General features: G+C 35.6%; 4 protein-coding genes across 5 annotated transcripts; 1 reads left to right on the top strand and 3 right to left on the bottom strand.

Moving 5' to 3' along the window:
* Positions 1-457: 457 nt before the first annotated feature.
* LOC109021648 lies at positions 458-2,943 on the bottom strand. The gene is made up of 3 exons (XM_019004331.2): positions 2,778-2,943; positions 2,541-2,669; positions 458-757 (listed from the first exon to the last, which is right to left on the bottom strand). Exons 1-3 carry the CDS (start codon positions 2,814-2,816, stop codon positions 578-580), a joined length of 348 nt encoding a protein of 115 aa, XP_018859876.1. The 5' UTR covers positions 2,817-2,943; the 3' UTR covers positions 458-577.
* An 854-nt stretch (positions 2,944-3,797) lies between these two features.
* LOC109021647 (glycine-rich RNA-binding protein 3, mitochondrial) lies at positions 3,798-6,071 on the bottom strand. The gene is made up of 6 exons (XM_019004330.2): positions 5,876-6,071; positions 5,526-5,566; positions 5,261-5,424; positions 5,033-5,132; positions 4,779-4,948; positions 3,798-4,634 (listed from the first exon to the last, which is right to left on the bottom strand). Exons 1-6 carry the CDS (start codon positions 5,992-5,994, stop codon positions 4,098-4,100), a joined length of 1,131 nt encoding a protein of 376 aa, XP_018859875.1. The 5' UTR covers positions 5,995-6,071; the 3' UTR covers positions 3,798-4,097.
* Positions 6,072-6,100: 29 nt separating this feature from the next.
* LOC109021645 (ABC transporter B family member 26, chloroplastic-like) lies at positions 6,101-14,990 on the bottom strand. Of its 2 annotated transcripts, none has more exons than XM_019004325.2 (19): positions 14,518-14,990; positions 13,740-13,867; positions 13,187-13,229; positions 12,701-12,745; positions 12,441-12,563; positions 12,252-12,355; positions 11,305-11,359; positions 11,146-11,216; positions 10,883-10,985; positions 10,250-10,460; positions 9,660-9,733; positions 9,449-9,505; positions 9,283-9,357; positions 8,806-8,880; positions 8,451-8,732; positions 8,185-8,249; positions 8,043-8,103; positions 7,448-7,514; positions 6,101-6,249 (listed from the first exon to the last, which is right to left on the bottom strand). In XM_019004325.2, exons 1-19 carry the CDS (start codon positions 14,941-14,943, stop codon positions 6,107-6,109), a joined length of 2,208 nt encoding a protein of 735 aa, XP_018859870.1. In that variant the 5' UTR covers positions 14,944-14,990; the 3' UTR covers positions 6,101-6,106. The 2 variants fall into 2 exon arrangements, with proteins under 2 accessions (XP_018859870.1, XP_018859868.1); XM_019004323.2 differs by lacking the exon at positions 6,101-6,249 and adding an exon at positions 6,681-7,224.
* A 5,206-nt stretch (positions 14,991-20,196) lies between these two features.
* On the top strand, positions 20,197-22,146 carry LOC109021640 (F-box/LRR-repeat protein 3). Its single transcript, XM_019004318.2, has one exon. It carries the CDS (start codon positions 20,377-20,379, stop codon positions 21,802-21,804), a length of 1,428 nt encoding a protein of 475 aa, XP_018859863.1. The 5' UTR covers positions 20,197-20,376; the 3' UTR covers positions 21,805-22,146.

Raw genomic sequence — 22,146 nt, 5'->3', positions numbered from 1 at the left:
TGGGATGGTGGATTATTTCTCTTTTATTGATAATAATAATAATAATAATAAATCATTATAATCGTCACACGTAAATACTGCAAAATGAAAAATATATTAAAAAATATAACTATAAAAATATAACAACAGATAATATATTGTAATTTGTGGCCCAATCTTCATTATCCTACAAATAAAAACACAATAATAATAATAATAATAATAATAATAATAATAATAATAGTAATAATAATAAGCGAAGAGAGAAGAAGGTTGCCCTTGGTTGCATCCTTTGATTATAACTCCTCCCTCTCATCTCCCGTGGTTGATTTTTTAAGAGACTCGAGAGATAGAACTTTCTAAAGCATTTTCCTTCGTACATCACGTGGAATTTTATACAGGATGGTGTAGGGCCTAGGTATGTAATTTGTAATTTAATATATTAATAGTAATCACATCCCCACCAATTACAACTAAATATTAAATATATATTAATTAAATATATTAAATATATATTATGGTTGGTCCCTGTACAGTAGTCAGGTGATACGAAGCCTACATTTTAAATGTGAATGGAACTTAATTCAGAAAGTAGACATCAAGATTGTTCTAGTAAACTCTCTAAATATAAGTTCAAGATGTATCTCCCTGTGGACAAAACATCAAGCCTCTTCTCGCTTGGTTCATACTTGCCCTTGCGAAGCTGGTACCGATGAGTTACAGCAGAAATGGTATAAGCTTGGCCTTCTATTGTGACACTCTCTCCACATTGCAAGTTCTGCAACAAACAGAGGTGCAGTAGAGATACACAGTTAAACACAGGTGCCCTGATTGTAACATTTTGTATAATACCAGAGTTCCACAATGGGAAAAAGAACAAATCAAATAGATGGATGGGTTATAAGTTATAACGATAGTCATGAGCACTAAATCCCACATTAGCAACTTATTAGGTGAAACTAGACTTTACAAATGATTTTCTAGAAGTTCAAAGTGACTAAGCCATTTTAGAATTTATAGAGCAAATGTGGCTAGTATTTTCCCTGTGTTGTTATAACTTATAAATGATATCAAAGCCAATTCCAGCCAAAGTGTGATACTTGAGCCATACCACCTACAACATAATGACTTGACGAGGAGGACATTGATTTGGAAAGTAAACTCAAATGTGGCTTGAGATTTTCCTTAGATTCTTACATTTTGTCTTGTTGTTTCTAAATTCACAAGTTATGTTGGTGAATGACTCTACAAGAGTAACAGTGATGGCATGATAGATATAACATCAAAATTTTTGGTTGGGTTGCACATAAGATTTCACAGAAAGGTCAACTGCTAGTTTTCAGCCCTCTAAAGTGTAACATGGCACCTGAAATCTACATTTGATTAAGAAAATGGAATGCCTTCTTATGGGATTGACTCACTTCCCAATGAAGCATTAAGGTTGAAAGGAGGAACCAACTCATCATGATGACCACAATCCGCATATCCTTCAAACTATTTCACCATATGCAGATGATGCTATCCTAGAATTTTGTCTATCCTTCTCCAACATATGTGCTGTCTTCAACAATTTCACAATATCAGTCTCTTGGATGACCCTAGTTGCCACTCGCCAGCCATGTAAGCTCAGATGGCATAAAAGGAATATTTGCCTGACCTTTCTACCCCTCTTTTTACCTTTAGAGCTGTATTATGGAGCACGCCAGCAAAAGGTTTGTTGAAAACTAGCACTAAGCCGCATGCCATGGCTTAAGAACCAAGTTTCTCGGAGTAATTCCAAATCCCACTCCTTTGTTTCATTTTATATGTAATTTAACTCTGATTCAACTCCTGCTTGGCCTATTTTGGCATGTGATTAACTGACCATCTTGCATGCTGCCCAATTTGATAGTTGATTTTGTATAACTGAGCTATCATCCTCCTATACGTCAAATAAACTATATATTTTATACCTATGCTTATACAGATCTATATACACAAAGACACACATATAGGATAAGAGGGTTAAAGCCAAGTTTTTCCTGGAATGAAGACATCCAACAAGGCCCAGACACATCAGATACAAATTATGATGAACACCTACGCGAAAACAGCAAATGGGAGTCCTCGTCAAGCCAATGTAGCTGTATCCAAAATGATTAACGGTTGTAGTGTTCTACTGCCACTAAGGTTTTTTTTTTTTTTTTACTGCCACTAAGGTTAATGTTCAATCTACTTCATATGATACATCTACTTTACAATCTAACGTTAGATCTCCTTTACACGTTAGATTTACTCAATTTAATGTACCGCATCAATCTATATAAGTCTGTGAATTTACTTTTGTGGGCAAAAGCATTTCTCAAGTTTATTATCGGCCAAATAAAATAATAATCAGAACCATTTCCAAGCTTTTAGTCAGAAATTAGTTTAAAAGTCTCAGATTATTACAGTAGTTTCGGATGCATTTAAGAATGAGAGCCACTGAGATTACACATTAGTTAAGGAATATAACCCAAAAAATAAAATTTATAAAAGGAAAGATAAAAAAATAAAGAAAAGCAGTGGAGTACGGAGCATACGGAGGGGAAGCAACGAATGCCAAGGTTCCTGGGGGGAGGCGTAATTTCGATAACTTTATAGGGGTGGAAGTTGTCTCTGTTTCTATCTTTCTTTCTACAGAAAACTTGGACTTGGAGCATCACCTGTCTCTGATATAAACAAAATAGGAAAATAGAAAAGAAAAGAAAAGAAGAGTTGAGAAACGGATCCCAGAACATTAATGATTAAATAAGAAAAATAAAAGCGATTGGAAAAACCTCTGAATAAATTGCTGAGCTCCACGACGCCATTGCCATTCTCTCTCTGTGTGTTCGTGTCTCTGTGGCCAGTTTGAAGAAAGGAGAAGCAAAGGAAAGCCAGAGAAATGGAAGATTTTTTTCTGGCAGGAAAAAGGAGCACAAAAGAAATTTGGTTTTTCTTTTTTTTTTTTTTTTGGATCAAGAAAAATGGATTACTATTAAAAGAAAGAAAATGGGCTTTTCGAGAATTTCCTTGGAATTTTGTTTTTAAAACAGAGTGGCCCATGGGCTTCAAGTTGACCTGCCCAAATTCAATCTCAAGCCAATCCTTTGTAGGGGATTGCAATGTCCAATGGTATATAGAAAGGAAAAAATTACTTTACCTTCTCAATGTATCGCTCTATTTAACCCCAGGATTTTTTTTATTTTTTATTTAGTGATTAAAAAAATAATTTTAATTGCATTGAAATATTTTTATTTTTTACTTTTTAAAAATGTGAAAAAAATCAAAAATTAAAATCGATCAACTTGAACGGACTACTCTGCCGCCTAGAATAGTCCGACTAATTAAATATAGAAATGCTGTTTTATCTTTTACCTTTTTATTTTTAAATCTCAGTCACACTAATTAAATAGCTTTGTATTGGTTTTTTTTTTTTTTAATTATTGACCCCGAATATTCGGCATAATTTTTCGATTAATTTTAGAATTAAAGAATTTTTCGCAAGCACGCATTAAAATTCAAGAAAAATTTATTAGAAAATACCGAATCTACCGATACTTAAAACACATCTAATATACCGAATCTACCGATCATAACACATATTCAAACATCCAACCCAACTGATACAAGCACATTTTCAATTCAACGTTGGACAAGATTCAAGAGAAATAGAGTGGAGGCAGGCAGATTGCTTGCAACATTGTGCAATTAAAATAACAATAAATCGTAAGTAATACAATTCTAAATTCAAATTCAATGAGCTGTGTCCTTGTAGAAGTATGGTGACTGAACAAAAATAGATTAGCGAACTACACTGGTGTCTACAAGGTGCCCTTTTCTAGAACCAGAGATAATATTATCCGTACAATTTGGAGCTCATTGATAGGATCAAATGACAGTTCAAATTAAAAATCATTTATATATTGTACTCCCAAGTACAGAAAGGGCAAAACATTCAAATGAAGAAGAAAAAGTTTCCCAGCACCTCCTTGACAAAATAGAATAATTCTGAAAACATATGCCAACAAACTTGAGATTCAATGCTACAAAGTGAGACAACTTAGCATCTGTCACTTACAATTATAATCCTAAGAATTTTTCCTTGGACGGCATTTCTATCTTGCATAAGGATGGTATCGCCCACTCCCTGCACCACCATATCCCCCTCTGCTCCCATAGAAGGAGCCACCACTACCACCTCCATATCCACTGCCAAGGCTGCCATCATAGCTACTCCCATAGCCACCAGCAGCACCACCGCCACCACCATATCCCCCATAACTATCACCAGGTCCACCATAACCACCTCCTAGATCATAACCTCTGCTAAAGCCTCCTCCATAACGACCTGAGTATCCAAGGTAGGAATCTTCCCTGTAAGATGCCATTCCACCACCAACACCATATCCTCCATAACCACCAAATTCACTTCCGCCGTACCCACCATAAGCGCTCCCCCTGCCACCATAAGGCCCACCAGACCTATAACCACCACCACCACCACCACCACCACCACCACTAAAGCTGCCTTCTCCAAATCCACCATATCCATCCCTGAACCCACCACCAAATGTGGACCTTGAATCATTATATCGCCTGGATGGTGCAGGTGGTGGGTTTGGCTTCTTTGGCTCTGCCTTCTTGATCTCCACCTATAAGAAAGAAACATGAACTTAAATTCTAATGCTTCACGATCTATTAAGGTTGGTTTTAGAAAGAAGGGCAGTGTAACAGTTATAAAATACAAGAATTTCAATTACTAAGCTGGTTAAAGACATGTATATTCAGTGGGTGACCTGAGCTCCTGCCATTTCCAATCTGTTACCCCTGGACAATAGATCGTCAACAGCTTGCTCCGTGTCAAAAGTAATAAATCCAAATCCACGAGAACGACTAGTGGAATGGTCCCGCATGATTTGGTGTTCCTTGACCTCTCCATATTGTGTAAAGAAGTCCCTGAACTCATCTGCCCAATTATAAAAAACATATAGCCCCATTTAGAATTGCTATGCAACCAACCCTCATTGTCACAGAATACAAATAAAATCACCTTCATTCATGGTTGTAGGGATCCCCCCGACAAAAATCTTCTTAGTCTTGAAATCCCTAGAGCCAATAGCACCCTTTGGAATAGTACGCTTAATTTCCACCTATATATGTTGCCAAAACCACATCAAACACCAGTAAATCAAGTCAACAACTGAAGCAATAACAACTTAATTCTAGAAATAAACAACCTATAACCTAGCTCAATGTTGGCCCCCAACACAAACCCTACTTGTTTCCCATTAATAATATGAGTGTCGTCAATGACTTTATCAACCACAGAGGGGTCTGCATAAGTCACAAACCCGAATCCACGGGGTTGCCCTGTCTTACGATCCTTCATTATCACGGAATCAATAATATCACCGTATCTACCAAAATGCTTGACAAATTGCGCTGCATTGGAAAATTACACAAGGGCAGAAAAGATTAAACTCATACATGTCCAAACTAAAATCAGCAAATATTAAGGAATCGGCGCACTGTAAAGAACTGACCATCAGTTGTCTCTCGCGCTAAACCCCCTATAAATATTTTTCTGCAAGATGACGCGCAAAGTACGAAAAATCATAGATCAACACAAATTCGGAGCAGTAAATAAAATATTTCGCAGCTTTTTTTTTTTTATCAAATTTGAAAAAATTTCATCTCTTTAGTTTTGATTTCACTTAATTCCAATTATTTTCTTCAATTATTCCAAGAAATAATAGAAAATCAAATAAATGAATCGACAGAGGCAGTTCCGAGCTTTCTTGGATTTGCCTAATTTTATTTTCTTACATTTTCTAACAGAGCTAAAATTTCTTGAAAATGAAAATAAAGAACGTATTGAGAGAGAGAGAGATACCCAGCGCTGGCACCGTCGCCGGTGTGAGGTTGAGACTTGTCGTCCTCCTCTCTGAGGTCAGCGTACTTTACGTCACCGGTTTCTCTGTCAGAGACGGCATCATTGACGTGCGATTCCATGGGGCACCTAACTTGACGGGCGTAGCACTTCTCAAAGGAGGAGGAAGATGAGGACGATGAAATGATGAGCCCTAGATGTTTGTATTTGGACCGAAATCCCCTAAAATCCTTTTTAAGCCATTCGGGCGGTGTGATTGGTTGCAAAGAAAAGGGTTATTGTGGTCTTCGGACCATTGAAGTGGCTCCTTCTCAACTTCTTCTTCTGGGCCGTGGCCTGCCTTCTGATTATAGGTTTTGGGCTAAAATGGGCTGGTGCTGCACTTTTTTTTTTTTTTTATGACAGAAAATCATCAATGGGCTTAGATACCCAACAAAAATACAATAAATTTTTGCTAAGTCCGTTTAGAAGTCGTGTTTTGACACTTCAAGAGTGCAATTTTATTAGAGATTTTTTTTTAGAGATGTCCTACTGCTATAAAGAAATTATATAAAAATAATTTCATAAACTGACATAATTTTCACATGATATATTATATCTACTTTACGATAAAAATAACTTAATTTTACAATCTAACGTATCATATCAAGCAACATCAGTTTATAAGTGTACTTTTATAAAATTTCTTAAAAGGCTAAAGCATTTCTCATTTTATTATCCATCTCTCTAGCTCAAGATTTTAAGCTTAAAAATCTGATGGCACTTGTCAGTCCACGTAGTTAGCAAATAAATTTTTTCAGAGGCAAAATACAACAAACAATAAGGTCTCCCCCTGAAAAGGAAGGGGGTGATCCATTTTGAATGATACAACATCAGCTTCAACTGAGAGTGAGAATTACATCCATCCTTTCATAAATCCCGGGGAAAAAAATGTAGATCAATGGATAACGAAACAAAAGTTTGATTGGCAAAATGTCGGGTTCTACATGAATTTACATAAATCTTCAAAGGGAGAGGGAGAGAGAGGGAGACAAGCTACAAATCTATCATGTATTATGCTGCAGATTAAACCTCCTCCTTCCGTCTCCCCGGTAGTATGAAGTTTCATCTATTGTTCCTCTCATGTAGTCAAACCAGAAGGGCGGTTACACGCCATTGACAAAAACAATATGTAATATGCAGTCTTGCTCAAGAGCTTTGCAAGAGTCCTATTTGCAATGGCTGCGCCACCAGCACCATGTTATCATTTCTCTGCTCTAAGATTTTGTCTTTTATCAGTATAATCCAGAACTGGGGGCTCATTGACAACTTTCTTCGCTGCTTGTTCTCTCGGAAATCTAGGTTTTTTGTTCCTGGGGTTCATGACTTCTAAATTTCAACTAAATTGATTAATGTTCTTTGCCAAAATGATGCAGGTAATTGTCCACACAATATATGCAAGGAGTGGCAAACGTGGAACTCCTGCACATGTTGGTGGTGCCGCAATTTTGCAGCATTCTAAGCCTGTCTATCCACCTTTCACTTCCATGCAAAAAAAGAAAAAAGAAAAAATGATCTAGAATCAAGTCAAAGCACCTCTTTGAGCTTTAAACAATCGCGCATACAAGCCGTCCTTCAGGAGCAGCTCTGTGTGATCACCCGTCTGCAGATACACAAATCAAAAATACATTTATCATCAGAGGGTATTCATATGCATTCAAATGTTATCGGAAAGTCTGCTTTGCATGCCAATCTTTTTCGTAGCGGACATCTTAGTGAGAGATGGTGGCCCTCCATTTATTTAAGAAGATTACATGAAGTACCAATAGCAAAGCACAGGCAAAAACGCTACTAAATTTAAGTTAGGAAAGCAGTGGCCATGATCTGACCATGGCTTTGGTCCAGTCTGCCATTGACCCACGAACAAAATCTTCTCCTAAATAAAGAACAGTGACTTAGGAAAATCAACGGGCTTTAGTACGTTGCCTCAAATTGGTACAACAAAAAATACAGTTAGCCAAGCACTCTCTAAAACACCCCCCCACAGCGGTTCTCTTTCACCCCAAGGGGAAATTGAAATGTTACAATCACAACGTTTCTGAGATCTGATTTTAGAAATATATCACACGTCCTCTATGATCATCTACAGTATAAAATGACAATAATATGGTATTCAAGAAAAAGATCTAACCTCAATGACTCGACCACTGTCCAGTAATATGATTCTATCAGCAGCTTTGATGGTAGAGAGCCTGTAAAAGGTTGGTCACCATAATGCACATTGTCTCACAATTAAATTAGCGGAGAAAAAAAAAGATGAACAGAAAAATCACCTATGTGCTATTACAATGACGGTTCTGTTTGCTTTGATGTCATTTCTAAACGAATGAAGAACCCCCTAAGAAATAACAATGTCAGAAACAGTGAGCATTTTTTCTATAGTAGAACAAATTTTTATCGAAACAAGTAACTAGGCATAGCCCAAGTATACAGAAAGTATACGGCAGAGAACACCTAGTTAGCTTGTATTTATCATTTTGCTTTTTGTTGTTCCTGTAGAATAGAAAGTATTGGGCTATTGAAACTTGAAAATACTTGCCTTAACATAATGTTCGCTTTCTGAATCTAGTGCACTGGTGGCTTCATCAAGGATCAGAATAGCAGGGTCTCTAAGAATGGCCCTAGCAATAGCTATCCGCTGCTTCTGTCCCCCACTGAGCAAATTATCATCAACAAGGGTATCATAACCAGCAGGAAGAGATGAGATAAATTCATGAGCATAGGCCTGCTTCGCAGCCCGTTCTATATCTTCCTGTTCAACGTGTCTAGAGCAACCGTATCTGATGTTTGACTTGATGTCCATATGAAAGAGATGAGGTTCCTGTCTCAAATAAAGATTTTGATTATAATTTAAAAGCCATCCACAGAATGCCTTTTAGTTTATGTAGTCTAACCTGTCCAACAAATCCAACTTTTTGTCTCAGCCACCTGATATCCAACTCTCTAAGGGGGAGACCATCAATATAGATCTGCAATTCAGAGGCACCTTTTACAAAAGATCGAACCCTTATTTAATACACTGTTATCATGTTCTATCATCTAGCTACACCATATTAATAAATTAATACTTTTTTATGTACGTTTACCATCACTGTTTCCATTCCAAAAGCCAAACAAGATCAGCCATATTTCACAGTCCAAAAGGTTTTCAAAAGTATAATGAAAGAAAATGCAGTATTATTAATGAGAAGTTTATTACATGAAGTGTATTGCCTTCGACTATTGTCCAAGACCAAAGAAAAATAAACAAGCAAACAAAATGTCTTAAATGCCATAAAGAGTAATAGATCATAAATCCTTAGTTTATTTGATATACTTTATGATTATATTTCAAGATGCTAACATGAGATGCAAAAGTGTTTGGAGCGTACCTGACCATTAATTGGCTCATAAAGACGGAGTAAAAGATTGACAATTGTGCTTTTTCCACTACCACTTAGGCCAACCTTGGAATTTTCAGAAGTACAGACAATCCTTAAATCTATGAACCAGCATCATGGAGAGGACCAATATTATCAAAGAAAAGAAATTTCTTACAATTGCAACCACTTCGCTTGCTTGCACGGAGATGTTTATGTCTTCTAGAATGGGCACCTGTTCCAACATCCCTGATTAGCAATCCCTTTTAGACTACAAAGAACTCATCGGTCTATTACTTTTCCTTGATATATATGAACAGGTAAAAAGAAGACATTTCTGACACCAAAAGAAAGATAAAGCAAAAGCTGTTTAGCCTAGGAAGACATACCATTAACCTTGAAGGATAGTGAAAAGATACATTTACAAATTGAATATTTCCCATCACCCTCTCCAACTTCACACCTGTAGATAGTGGGATGCGCAATTACTGATTAATATATTTAACCAAAATAATAATATGCAGGCCTGAAAATAGTTTAGAGGCACAAAAAATTATGGGTTTCTTAGAGAGATTCCCGTAGGTGAAAACAAAAACACAACATAAACTGAACCAAAAGCGAATTATCATGTTAGAACCAGGAATGCTGATACTGGCAATCACACAATTTTGGCACATTCTTAATTGAGGAGCATCATGATTCACTTTTCCTGTTCACCGTGTCTTTGAATAAGGCACGCATTACTTAAATGCAAAGACTGTTGCATTATTAAGAAAAATTATAATGCCATATTTGTCAAACCAAATTCAAGAAGAAACCTCATTTTTAGCATAATGATAAGGGTTAAAAAAATGTATAATAAATCTAGACATCTTGGCTGCTACAGCATGTCGTACAAGGAATATAAACAACATAAATTATGATTAAGATGCACCAATCAAAAGAAGATTTACAGTTCCAATGTACACAGAATACTTGCCTTTTGATAAAAATTGGTCACTAGGCAAGAGATCCATTAACTGGAAGACCTTTTCACTAGCTCCGACAGACTGTAGTAATGATGATAAACTATCTGTGAACCTCCAAGTTGCATAAATTAACCACTCACAGTACAGTATATACTTAGTAAGTTGTTCAGCTGACACATAACCACTCATAATAGACATTCCTCCCAACAGTAGCGCAATAACCTGAAAAACACAATTATCAAACAAAGTGGAACTCAAGCTACAAATTTTCATTTTTTTTTCCTTTTCTGATAAGTTAGAATTTATAAAAAGTGAAGGGGGCGCAACTCGAGGATGCCAAGCATATCAGATAAAGAACAATACTAGTCTTTCCCATTGGGGGCTCCAGCTGGGATTTTTTTTTTACTTCATGATTAAAGAAGTTTTTTTTAATGATGTTGTTAATTTTTTTATTTTTTAAAAATATTTAAAAGTGTTAAAAAATGTATGTAAAAAAAGAGCAAAAAAAAAAAAAAAAACACATAAAATATACTAGCGGGAGCCCCCAGCGGTGGCTCTAGTGTTACTCTAAGATAAAATACCTTGATTAGGGGAGAGGAGAAAAACAGGAATGCATAAAATCTAAGAAAGTAGGGGAGCAAAACCTGCGTCGAGCGGTATAGGGTACTGAAACTCATATTCCACAATCCATAAGCCACACTTTCTCGAAAGTTAATAAAAACTAACTTGTCCAGCCATTGCTTGTACCTAACATCAAATAAGATGGATTACTCAATCAACTTATGACGATGCATACAAAAACATATGAGCAATTTGATGTCTGACTTTGTGGCTTACTTGTGGCAGTCTCTTTGGGACTGCTCCGAGAATGGATACTTGACATGAAATCGATAGTAAGAATTATTACCTTCCAATTTCTTTCCTTTCAGTTCCATAAGCCCGGACTGATCTCACTAAAGATAGTGTTGCTTGTGCAACCTAAATTCAAAAGGGAAAAGTAGATAAGTATACTAAAAAACTATTAAAAACTATCACATTTTCAGAAGCAATGTCAATCAGCCCATACTTCGTTGGCATCAGCAGTGAACTCTTGGGTTAATTTTGCAGCTCTCTTTTGGTACCTGTAACCAGAGAATGTATTATCAATGTCTTCAAACAATCAAGACACTAGTGAAGACACCCTCATAAGCAGAAAATGAAAATCTCAGTGCACTAGGAAGCAGTAAACATTTGGACTTATGCAAATATACGTCTCTATCAAGGCAACAATTTAGTGACAGTAACCCTACTGCTGTTGATCAAAAGAATATCCTCCATATGACAAGATGTTTTACATAAGAATTTGGACACAGTTTTTCACATCCAGTTATTTAAGCCTTTCTCTATTTTTTAAGACTACCGTCTAAATTTAAAGGAACTGATAGATTGAACAAAAAATTATAAACTTTTACTTTTATAATGAACAAGCAGATCCATCAGAAATCTTCGCAGCAGCAAAATTTTCTAGATCAAGGATACTTAATTCAAAAGAAGGTTTCAGGTAACGGGTTTATTTCGAACCAAATAAAAAATAATACCTTAGGAAATAAAAATAAATGACAATGACTTAATATGTGTAACCCCAATGCAGAGAGTATTTTTTTTTTATAATACGAAGGAGCCAACACATCAACATCTTTTTTTTTATAGGTGTCAACTCTTCAACATCTATATGAAGACAGATAATTTTATCAAATTATTGGCAGAACTGCATGCAAGGCTTATAAAAGAGTATATTTATCTTAATCTATAGTCGATGATTTGTTCAGACCAACAAAAGATCTTGTAGCAAGCAAAAAGTAGGGAGAGCAACCTGATAGAAACAATAAACTACATTTGAATAAAAACAAGTTGAATACACATAGAAAGAATCAATACGTCACTCTAAGTAACAGACTTTTGTGGATACACAAAATCAAGTTTAAGAGACTAATGTGATGAGCCTACGAAGTTAAGAGAAGGTAAGATGCATACTGTCCATAAAACAGAAAGATCGTTAATAGAACAGAGCATATCAGCAAAGTTGATAATGCGAGAGGCCAAGATAAATTCAGCAGATTGATCAATGCACCTGTACCCTAAAAATAAAACTTCAACTGTAAATTTGATTCTAACCTAAAGGCAAGTTCAAGGAAATGAAAAAGTATTGACAAGCACCACAACCTGAACAGCATTGCGTAATATTAGATGAACATCATTCCCTATAACACGAGACAGTTGTTGACAATCTGCCCCGATCCTGCTCGTCAAATCACCAACTGCTTCTCTGTCGAAAAAGGATATATCCTACATCAAAGATAACACCAACATAGCGTATTCTATTGAATGGAAAAAAAAAAAAAAAAAGGAGTTCTGCCAACATAGATGGCTCAAGAGATGCTCAGGGCACCTAATATGTTACATTTTCTATATAAAAGACAAACCTGAAAAAGAATAGCTGAATAGAAAGTTTCCCTGAGACGCTTAACCTGCAAATTGACATATGGAGCACCATATGAGGTTTTATTCTCTGTGCCTAAAATAGGTAAAGAGTATAATTGGAGCAAAAAGGGTTAAAAGAAGACAATACTTTGCAGAAATGACATCTATAAAACAAGAAAGTCCCCATATTACTTAGAATTCATGAAGACGGCAATAATTGCTGACATATGACAAATAACGGGTAGTTTCAAACACTGATCATGGCTAAAGCAGAAGGAAAAATGCCGAGATAGACCTTAGAAGATCATAAGAAGAATCGCAAAAGTCAAAATGGTTAGCTTTCACTGACAAGTAAAAAAAGGGGTCATCTCTCACCGGCCAACTGTTACAAGTTACAACAGAAATGGACAGCATGCATCAAAAGGCAGCAGAAATAAAACAGTGGATGTAAACATTCTTTGAGAAAGAAGTAAGATCAGTAGACTCACCAAGATCATATTTGCAACTCCAAAACAGCCACTTCGCAGACCACTGAAATACAAATGAGAAATAGTAACCAACCAAGAACCTCAACACAATAAGTTTTATAAATAGCTCAAATTACAACTTCCTAACTTTTTATATAAGATTTTTAATATAAACACCATCCAAAAAATATTAAAACCGTATAGAGGCACAATTGTAGAAAAATGAATTCATGCTTGCCATGAGCTTTAATCACTTTACCAAACTACTCCTCAATACTATGGTTCAATGACATATTGCAACTCTAAAGCAGCTTAACTGGTCATGGTGCCTTTAAATGTTTCCTCATCACAATATCAAGTACATGCTAAACCATGCAAATTCACCAGCAAAAGAAAATAGCAGGTGTGTCAAATAGTTTGCACTTTTGAGATATTCTCCATGGGAGCCTCTTTTTTTTTTCAATTATCAGTACGTGAAAATTCAGAAATCACGCAGAAAGTCACTAACAGCCTAATTAAATTGCATGCTGTCTATTCTTTATGCTAGCAGAAATTTGAATATACATAAACTAACCTGCATATCCCCGATGTAAAACACAATATAACCAAAAATTGTGAGTTCCTAGAGAACAGCATGGTCTCACCACTCTGTGCAGAAAAGATTGACGCTGCCAATACACTTGGTATTGATATTTCTGAAAGCTGCAGCAGAATGAGAAATGTCGGAAAGGGATGCAGATGTACATAGAAAAAGATGAAATATAATAAACATATAAATAAAGATATGCATTATTTGGAAAAAATAAAAGGGGAGGTGGGAGTGATTAAAATACAGACTAATCACTCATCATAGTAGGAGATAATCCACTGAAAATTGGTGAATAATGAAGTTAATCGATCCCCAAATGGTACTTCGCTCATAAGTTTGCAATACGAATGATACATTTGAGCTGCATCTTGACGTGACACCGTTACATCTCCCCTAAAATTTCAAGTCAATTCTCTCTATCACTAAGAGAAATTATGCTCACGAAACAACGCAAAACAGACATCTGCCAAGTCCAACATCGGATATGTACTAAATCAGTCTTTGCTATAAAAGCAGAACGGGGGAGCACCTCCTGGTGATACTAATGGTACATCATCTAGACCCAACTTGCACTTGCACTTATGCCTCAGCACCAAGATTCCGCGCCTTATCTTTAATTTGGTTTTAATGATTAGAAACATGGTTTAATATTAGTTGAGTCTACATTAAATCTTCTACTAATTAATAAAGGAATCATATATCGGATGATTGTGCAATTCAAGCTCATGAACATATAGTGTAGTTGGTTAATAAGCACACGCACCGCAGCGACGACCAGGGAACCAACTGCAACAAAAACAACCCATCTATCCTCAGCTATCAATTCCCACATTCGACGGAGAGCGAGAATAACCGTGATTGGCTTCGCCGCTGTGATTTCCACATTGTCGTTTTCCCGTAGATTCCACCAACTACCACCGGGAAAAACCGACCCAACAAGACCGACCCAACTTTCAGGAACCTTCTCACTGTCTTTGCCATTCTTCGGGTCCGCGAATACTGAGTTTCGGATTTCGAAGCGTCGGCATTTAGGTTTGGTGCCGTGGCATGCGAAGGGAAATGCGGATTGGGGTCTAGTTGAGGTTTTTGGAATGGAAATTGGGAAATGCTTTCTACGTGGGAAACTAGACCGAGTGAGCAGAGGTTGGGGTGGGAGATGGCCATGGAGATGCAAATTGGAGAAGTGCATAGGGTTGTCTCGGTAATCTGGACGCAACGAAACTTTTCGCAGGGACAATTTTGTGGGAGCCCGAAATATAACAAATAAATTTATTTAATATTATATGGTCAAATACCATATCAAAGGAAAATGATACTTTCTCAGCCTCGTAAGAATTAAGATAAGTGATCGAACAAAGTTTTGATAATTGTTATAAATATAAATAGATTATATAAAAATAAATTTATAAATTGACGTGATTTTATAAGAATTATTAAATAAATTTATAATAAAAATAAATTTATAATTTAATATATTACAGTAATTTTTTTATAACTAAAGTTTTTTTTGAAAGTTTTTTTCTGAAAGTTTTTGACGAATCAGACTCCAGTCCGGCTCCGAGGCCCAAACTGAAGCCCAAAACAGCATCTTCAACCTCGTGCCATTAGCGTCTTCGACTTCAAATTCCAACTTCAATTGCACGACCTTTCCAATCTAGCCATGGCCGAGAGCCAGGTCGAGGCCACGTCCAATCTTCCACTTCGAGATCTTAAAGCATTAGCATTGGATTGATTCATTCAAAACTTAAAATTTATATTGAATTAGTTATCACACTCTCTATAATAATAAAATTTATTATTTCTTATTATTTATATTTTTTTAATTAATTTATATTTTATTTTCATAATCTTCAATAACCTCTTACAATTATATTTATTTTTATTTTCACAAGCCAAATTGCTAACTAAATTGCTCTCGATGTTTATGTCTCAACTAAATTGCTAACTGTTTGATGGTAGGCTAATTCAAGAGAACTAGGTCTGGTCCTGGAGAAGTAGATGCCCCAGGCATATAATGTGTCATCTTTGGAAGAAATTTTGTATCACCAGTCACAAAGGGGTACCTCTGAGGCACGGGCTGGTTGGCATGCATCATTGCAATCAAGGTTCTGCAGGCTTGTTAGTATGTATTTTTTTACTCGAAGATTGTGGGAAGAGAGATGATTGATCAGATGGTTGTCATTTGAATGCCTATTTACCAAGTTAGCTCACCTCAATTCTTAAGTGAGGCCTGCAATCCAAGCATGAGAGCACCTTGATTGCCGAACTCAGAGGTTAGGGCTAGGGTGTAGTCTTATTCCTTTGGGTGTTGTAATCAAGGTGCTTCCTTTGGGAGCACCTTGATTGCAAGACATGTTAGATGATCAGTTGGCAACAAATGTGATGGCAACTGTAGGATCTTTGAAGGAAAATAAAGATTTGCTAATATGGTTGTCGGATAGAAATGGAGTATTCTCAACAAAGTCAGCCTGCAGGGATCTTCTTCGAATCAGAATGCCGAGATTTGAGTGGGCTGTATGGGTGTAGAATAAGTTGCTCCCAAAGAAGATGTCTCTATGTATGTGAAAGGCAGTTTTTTATTGCTTAAATGTTGATGATCAGGTACAAAAACTTGGCATTTCTTTAGTTTCTTGTTGTAACTGTTGTGACAGGGGCATGGTGGAAGACTTAGAGCATGTGCTGGGTAGTGGTCAGTTTGCCAGAGGTTTGTGGTGCAAAGTCTCGGCTAAAATGCCCATTCCGTTTATGCCCTAGCAAAGATGGCGTGAAGGAATTCAAGCATGGTTCAATAGAGCATCGCGACAGTCACAGATTGGTACTATTATTGGCATTATTCCTATTATTGTGGAGGAGGTGGTGTGTAGCCTGAATGGAAGGGAAACTTGAGAGGTTGGGTGTGGTTTGGAACTCAATTAAATATTGGGTTCGTGTAGTGGTTAAGAAAATTTCTAAGGTTAATCGTTTATCTATTTTTTGTTAGTGTTGAGAATATGGATAGTTTTTATTATTGTTTATTTGTTAATCCCTTGAGACTTGGTTGTTCCCACAGTATTCATCCGCCATAAGCGATGATTTTTTAATAAAATGGAGAGTGGGTGACTCGTGGACATGTGACCTCGTCTATTAAAAAAAAAAACTTCAAATCCATTTAACATGGCTTTTTGCCTGCACCAATGTTCTTGGGGTTGGATTCACGCCAGTTAGGTCAAAAAGTTCAATCTAGGGGTGTAATCGGTCCGGTCCGGTCCGGTTTTAGATAAAATTTAGGATCGAACTGGTATGTACCGGTTTTGTATTTTTCAAAACCGATTACGTACCGATTACCCTCCTAAACCGGTTTTACCGGTTTTCGGTCTGGTCCGGTCCGGTTTTTCGGTTTTTTTAAAATGTAAATTTCACAATTTGTTTATAAAAAAAAAAAAAAAAAATTGATTTAAAAAAAATTGTTTTATACTTTTATTAATATATTAGACTATATAATAGTATTAATATTAGACTATTGGTATAGTTATAAGTTATATATTAGTATTAATTATAAACTTTTAGTGATTTAGTATTAACATTTTATGTAATAATTTATAAATTATAATAAGAAATTATTTCATATATGAATATATATGTTATATATAAAATTTCACATAAAAATTTATAATTATACATCATATATAAAACTTATATATATTAATATTTAATATATATAAAATATTTTGTATAAAACTTATATATAAAAATATTATTTTTTATTTTTTTTAATCAACCAGTCCGGTCAGGTCCAAAAAATTCCGAAACCAGAACCGGCCGGTTTTTACGTTTTAAAAACCGGTTCCTGACCGGACCGGTTCAAAACCGATAAAACCGGTCCGATTCGATTTTTCGGTTTGAGTTTACACCCCTAATTCAATCCAATATAGATTTCTAGAAGGGAACCTGCACCATTGCACTAGTACACTAGTACTTTTAATATTGGGCATGTGGTATAACTTATATGGCAGTAACGCCATTACGGAATATAGATTGGATCCCTGTCTCGCTGGGTTGCACGCAGCTTTTCTATTGGGAGATGGTTTATAAATTTAAGGTAAGATGCCCTTTTTGGTCGATATGATTGATAGAAGAGGTGTTTGCGTCTGTAAAAGTAAGTGAATAAAATATAAAATAGGTTGATGAGGAATGGAAGTCTTGTATGCTTTAGGATCATGCTCCCCCATCTGTTCTGTCATTGATGGCGAAAGTTGAAAGAAGTTATTAGGAAAATAAAAGCCCAAATTCCGTAACCATATAAAGAGCAAGGAATGGCTGTGAAAAGAAAAAACAGATACTCAGAGAATCTTAAGACTTGATTGTTCTGCGATAAGCCTTACTGAATATTATGGCAGCGTATAGATCAATGCTGTTTTAGTTCTTCGTGCACCCTAAGATTACGTTGTTATGGTGCTTTGAAGGGCATCTCTGAAATGGTCAGCATCAACTGGATTCATCGTGTTGATGATTGGTGCACCCAACAACTAAGTAAAAGGGCTCGAGGCTTTCCCAGTGACTGTTAGCGTATGATTAACATACACAAGGAGTAGAAGACATACGAGAATCAAGGGGCACAAAAGAAGCAGCTTTGTGTTATAGTTAGGGTTGCGGTAGTGTCTTAAAAAGTTATTTAATGAAAAAATTATGGTATTTACGTATTATATATTAGAATATTTTTAATCTCAAATAAGTTAAAATGTTCGTTTGTCAAACGTGATTTTTTGGATAATGCCGAACGCAATTCAAATTTTAAAAAGACTGTTAATGAACGAAAATATATATAAAATTTTTAAATAATTACAATTTTTAAACTTTCAAGAATATGATTATAATCTTTGAAAATTTAAATAATTGTAATTTCTACATCAGAAAATACTTTTTTAATTTATTTTTAAACAAACGTAACATATTTAAAAGTGCTTTAAACATATAGTTACCAAACAATATATAATTTTTTAATAATAAAATTTTTTAACAATAAAATTTATTATTTAAATTATAAACTATATTTCTCACAATAATTCCTAACATTATCTTCCGCGCGTGGCATTGGGTCGCATTGGTTAATAAAAGGAGTTTATTTTTCAAATGAAAATGGCCTAAAATCGGATGACAGATCATCAGATGGGTTGCAAAATTCTGATTGTGGACATTAGGGGTGTAAATGTAAATTTAAATCCAAAAATTAGAAAATCGGACCGGATCTGTTGGTCCGGTTTTGAACCGGTCCGATCTGGAACCGGTTTCTATATCATGAAAACCGGTTGAAACGTGTCCAGTTTCGATTCTGTAGTTTTCGGATCCGGACCGGACCAAACCGGACCGATTAGAAAAATATATATATATAAATTAATTTTATATATTATACAAAATATTATATATAATATATAAGTTTTATATATAATAATATATTAAATTTTTATATATAATAATATATTATTATATATATTATATATAATAATATATAAGTTTTATATATGAAATAATTTCATATTATAATTTATAAATTATAACATAAAATGTTAATCTTAAATATGAATATTTGTAATTTGTTTCATCATATGTTATTAATATAATTATATATAAGATAATGTTATTATAATTTATAAAATAAAATTTTAATCTTAAAAATAAAAATTTAATTGATCATATATTTTAAACATAATATATATATTAAACTATTAATAATATTTTATCATAAGAAGTAACATTTTATTATATGTTTTTTATATGTTAAAAAAATAGAAAATCGGATCGGATCGAAAATTTATAAAATTAGATATATCGATTTAGAAAGATAATTAGAACGTAATCAATTTTAAAAAATAAAAAATTGATACATATTGATTGAGTCTTAAATTTTATCTAAAATCAGATCGGACCGCAGTGGACGTTGTCTTTTCCTCGTCGATTACAATTTACAATGTGTCATTCCTTCCCGTTTCCACGCTTGTTTACACAATGGACAGAAAGAAGCCGGAGAAGGCTGTATTTGTATTTTGTACGTGCGGTCGAATGATGTATGTTTGTAGGAAAATTAGCGATCCCACTCGCCTTCTCAAGCGCGTCGTCATTAAATATCACTGGTCTCGCATGCCGCAAAATTTATATAAACTTCCAAAATATAGAAAAATACGTCGGCTAATAAATATTAAAATTTTATTTAAAAAAAAAAGAAATAATTTATATAAATTTTAAATAGATAAATTTCATTGTAAAAAAATTTATCTCATTTTAAAAAATATAAAAAAATTACTTTTTATTAATAAAAAAAATTTTATTTTTCAAAAGATATTTATGAAACTTATTTAATTATACCTAACGTTACTCTTAAAATTAAAAAAAAAAAATAGAACGTGAATTACGCATATTCCGAGCAGCGTTATAAGCAAACGGGAACGGGCTCTTTCTTGTCAACTCCTCCCTCTTCTCTCTCCCACCCACCTAACGTGACTTCAAGTCCCAATATTCTCTCCCTCCAATTGAAACAAATAGGAAACTCCAAGAATGTAGTGTGTTCTCCGATTTCGAGCAAAGCACGGCAAAGAAAGAGAAAGAACAGCAATAACGAGAATACCAGTGAAGAGAGAGCCATATAGAGATGGACGACATACTTTGTGACGAGCTTCTTGAAGAAATCTTTCAGAGACTTCCGTCATCACCCTCTTCATCACTTTCGGTCTCTTTGGTCTCCAAGCGGTGGCTTCATCTCTGCCGCACCTCCAAGACCTCCCTCTCTCTCCGCCTTACCCCTCACAATTCCACTATCCCTTTATTTTCCTCCCTACTCTCCCACTACCCATCTCTTGTCTCCCTCTCTCTTTTCGTCCCCTCTGAACCCACAGCCCCAGCCTCCACTTTTTCTGATCATCTCCTCCTTATTGTCTCTACATATTGTTCCAAGCTTCATAATTTGAGGTTCTTGGCCGGTTTGGTTTCTCTTTCCTCTCTAAGTTCCCTCTCTTCGACCTGTACCCGCCTGACCTCTCTCTGTATCAATCTCTCTAGGCCTGTCTTTTTTAGTTGGGTTGTGAATTTTCCTGCTTTAAAGGATTTATCAGTCTTTGTATGCCCTGGGGAAGGCCTTGAACAAGAAATTCAGTTTTCTTGGGAACATGGAATGTGGCAAAATGAGGATTTTGATACAGAATTGGGCTTGGAGAGTCTTCATTTGTCTGGAATTCGAGCAGATGATTGGGGCCTGAGATGGCTATGGAGGAGCTGCAAAAGGCTGAAGAAATTGCAGCTACGGAGCTGTGAGGGTATTGGTGATGGAGGTTCTTTTTCGTCCTTTGTTAGGTGCTTGCAGGGTCTTCAAGAGGTGGAGCTCAGGACTTGTAGGAGTATAGTTGATGGGGTGCTGTTAAAATTGGCCGATAGTTGTAATTCTCTAAGTTCTCTATTGGTTTATGATGGCGGTAGCAGAGAGGGTCTGCTGAGGTTCATTAGCCAGAGCAGGTGCGATTTGCAAAAACTAGATCTCCGACTACCACTTGACCTTAATAACGATCACCTCTCGGCTGTTGCTGTGAATTTCCGGTGTCTTTCGAGTATTAGGCTTCAAAGTTGTTGTCTTGTCACTGGTGAAGGCCTTAAGGCTCTTGGGGTTGCCATGAGTTCTAGGCTTGAAGAATTGGCATTGATAAATTGTGATGTTGTGGAACGAGAACCGGGGTTGCTTGCCGCATTGGGGCAGAATTTGAGGCAATTGAGGAAATTGGACTTATCTTATAATGAAACGCTACTTGATAAGGAGTTTATTTCGATGTTAGTTTCGTGCAATGATATTATTGATTTGAAGTTGAGAGGGTGTAAAGGGCTTACCAATGCAAGCATGGTCTCTATGTTTAAGAGTTGCAAGCGCTTGAAAGATGTTGATATTATGCATTGTTGTGGAATTGGGGCCGAGGCAGTGGAGCTGTTTGTTCTAAATTCTCCGCAGTTGAGACAGATACACATTGAGGAAAGCAAGCTTTCCGATGTTGCAAGGACATGGGTATCAAATAAGTTTATTGAGTTGGTTGTTTAATTGGAAACCTGCTGGAAAAGCAGCCGTTTAAAGTTAAAAGAGGTTTCAAGTCATGAGACAGGAACATATCACCCCACTTGTAGCAAGCAAGTTTGTAAATTTCTGTTGCTTATTGCATGGAACACAAGGAGCGACTTTTGGCTCAGTGAGTAAATTATGAATACAATTGTGTATTATATTTCATGATTTAACTTTGAACTTCTGAAATATATATATTGGGTTGGTTCTTCTTTGGCATGTTAGCACTGTGAGAGCTACATGTTCTTTGCACTGATTGTGAAAGCTTCTGTTTCCTTCAAAAAATATAAAAAATAAAAGTAAAAATTCCATGGAGCTTTATTC

The sequence above is a fragment of the Juglans regia genome, chromosome 10 (assembly GCF_001411555.2).
Source record: "Juglans regia cultivar Chandler chromosome 10, Walnut 2.0, whole genome shotgun sequence".
In the NCBI taxonomy this organism is placed as follows: Eukaryota; Viridiplantae; Streptophyta; class Magnoliopsida; order Fagales; family Juglandaceae; genus Juglans; species Juglans regia.
This window is presented reverse-complemented; position numbering and strand designations above follow the sequence as displayed.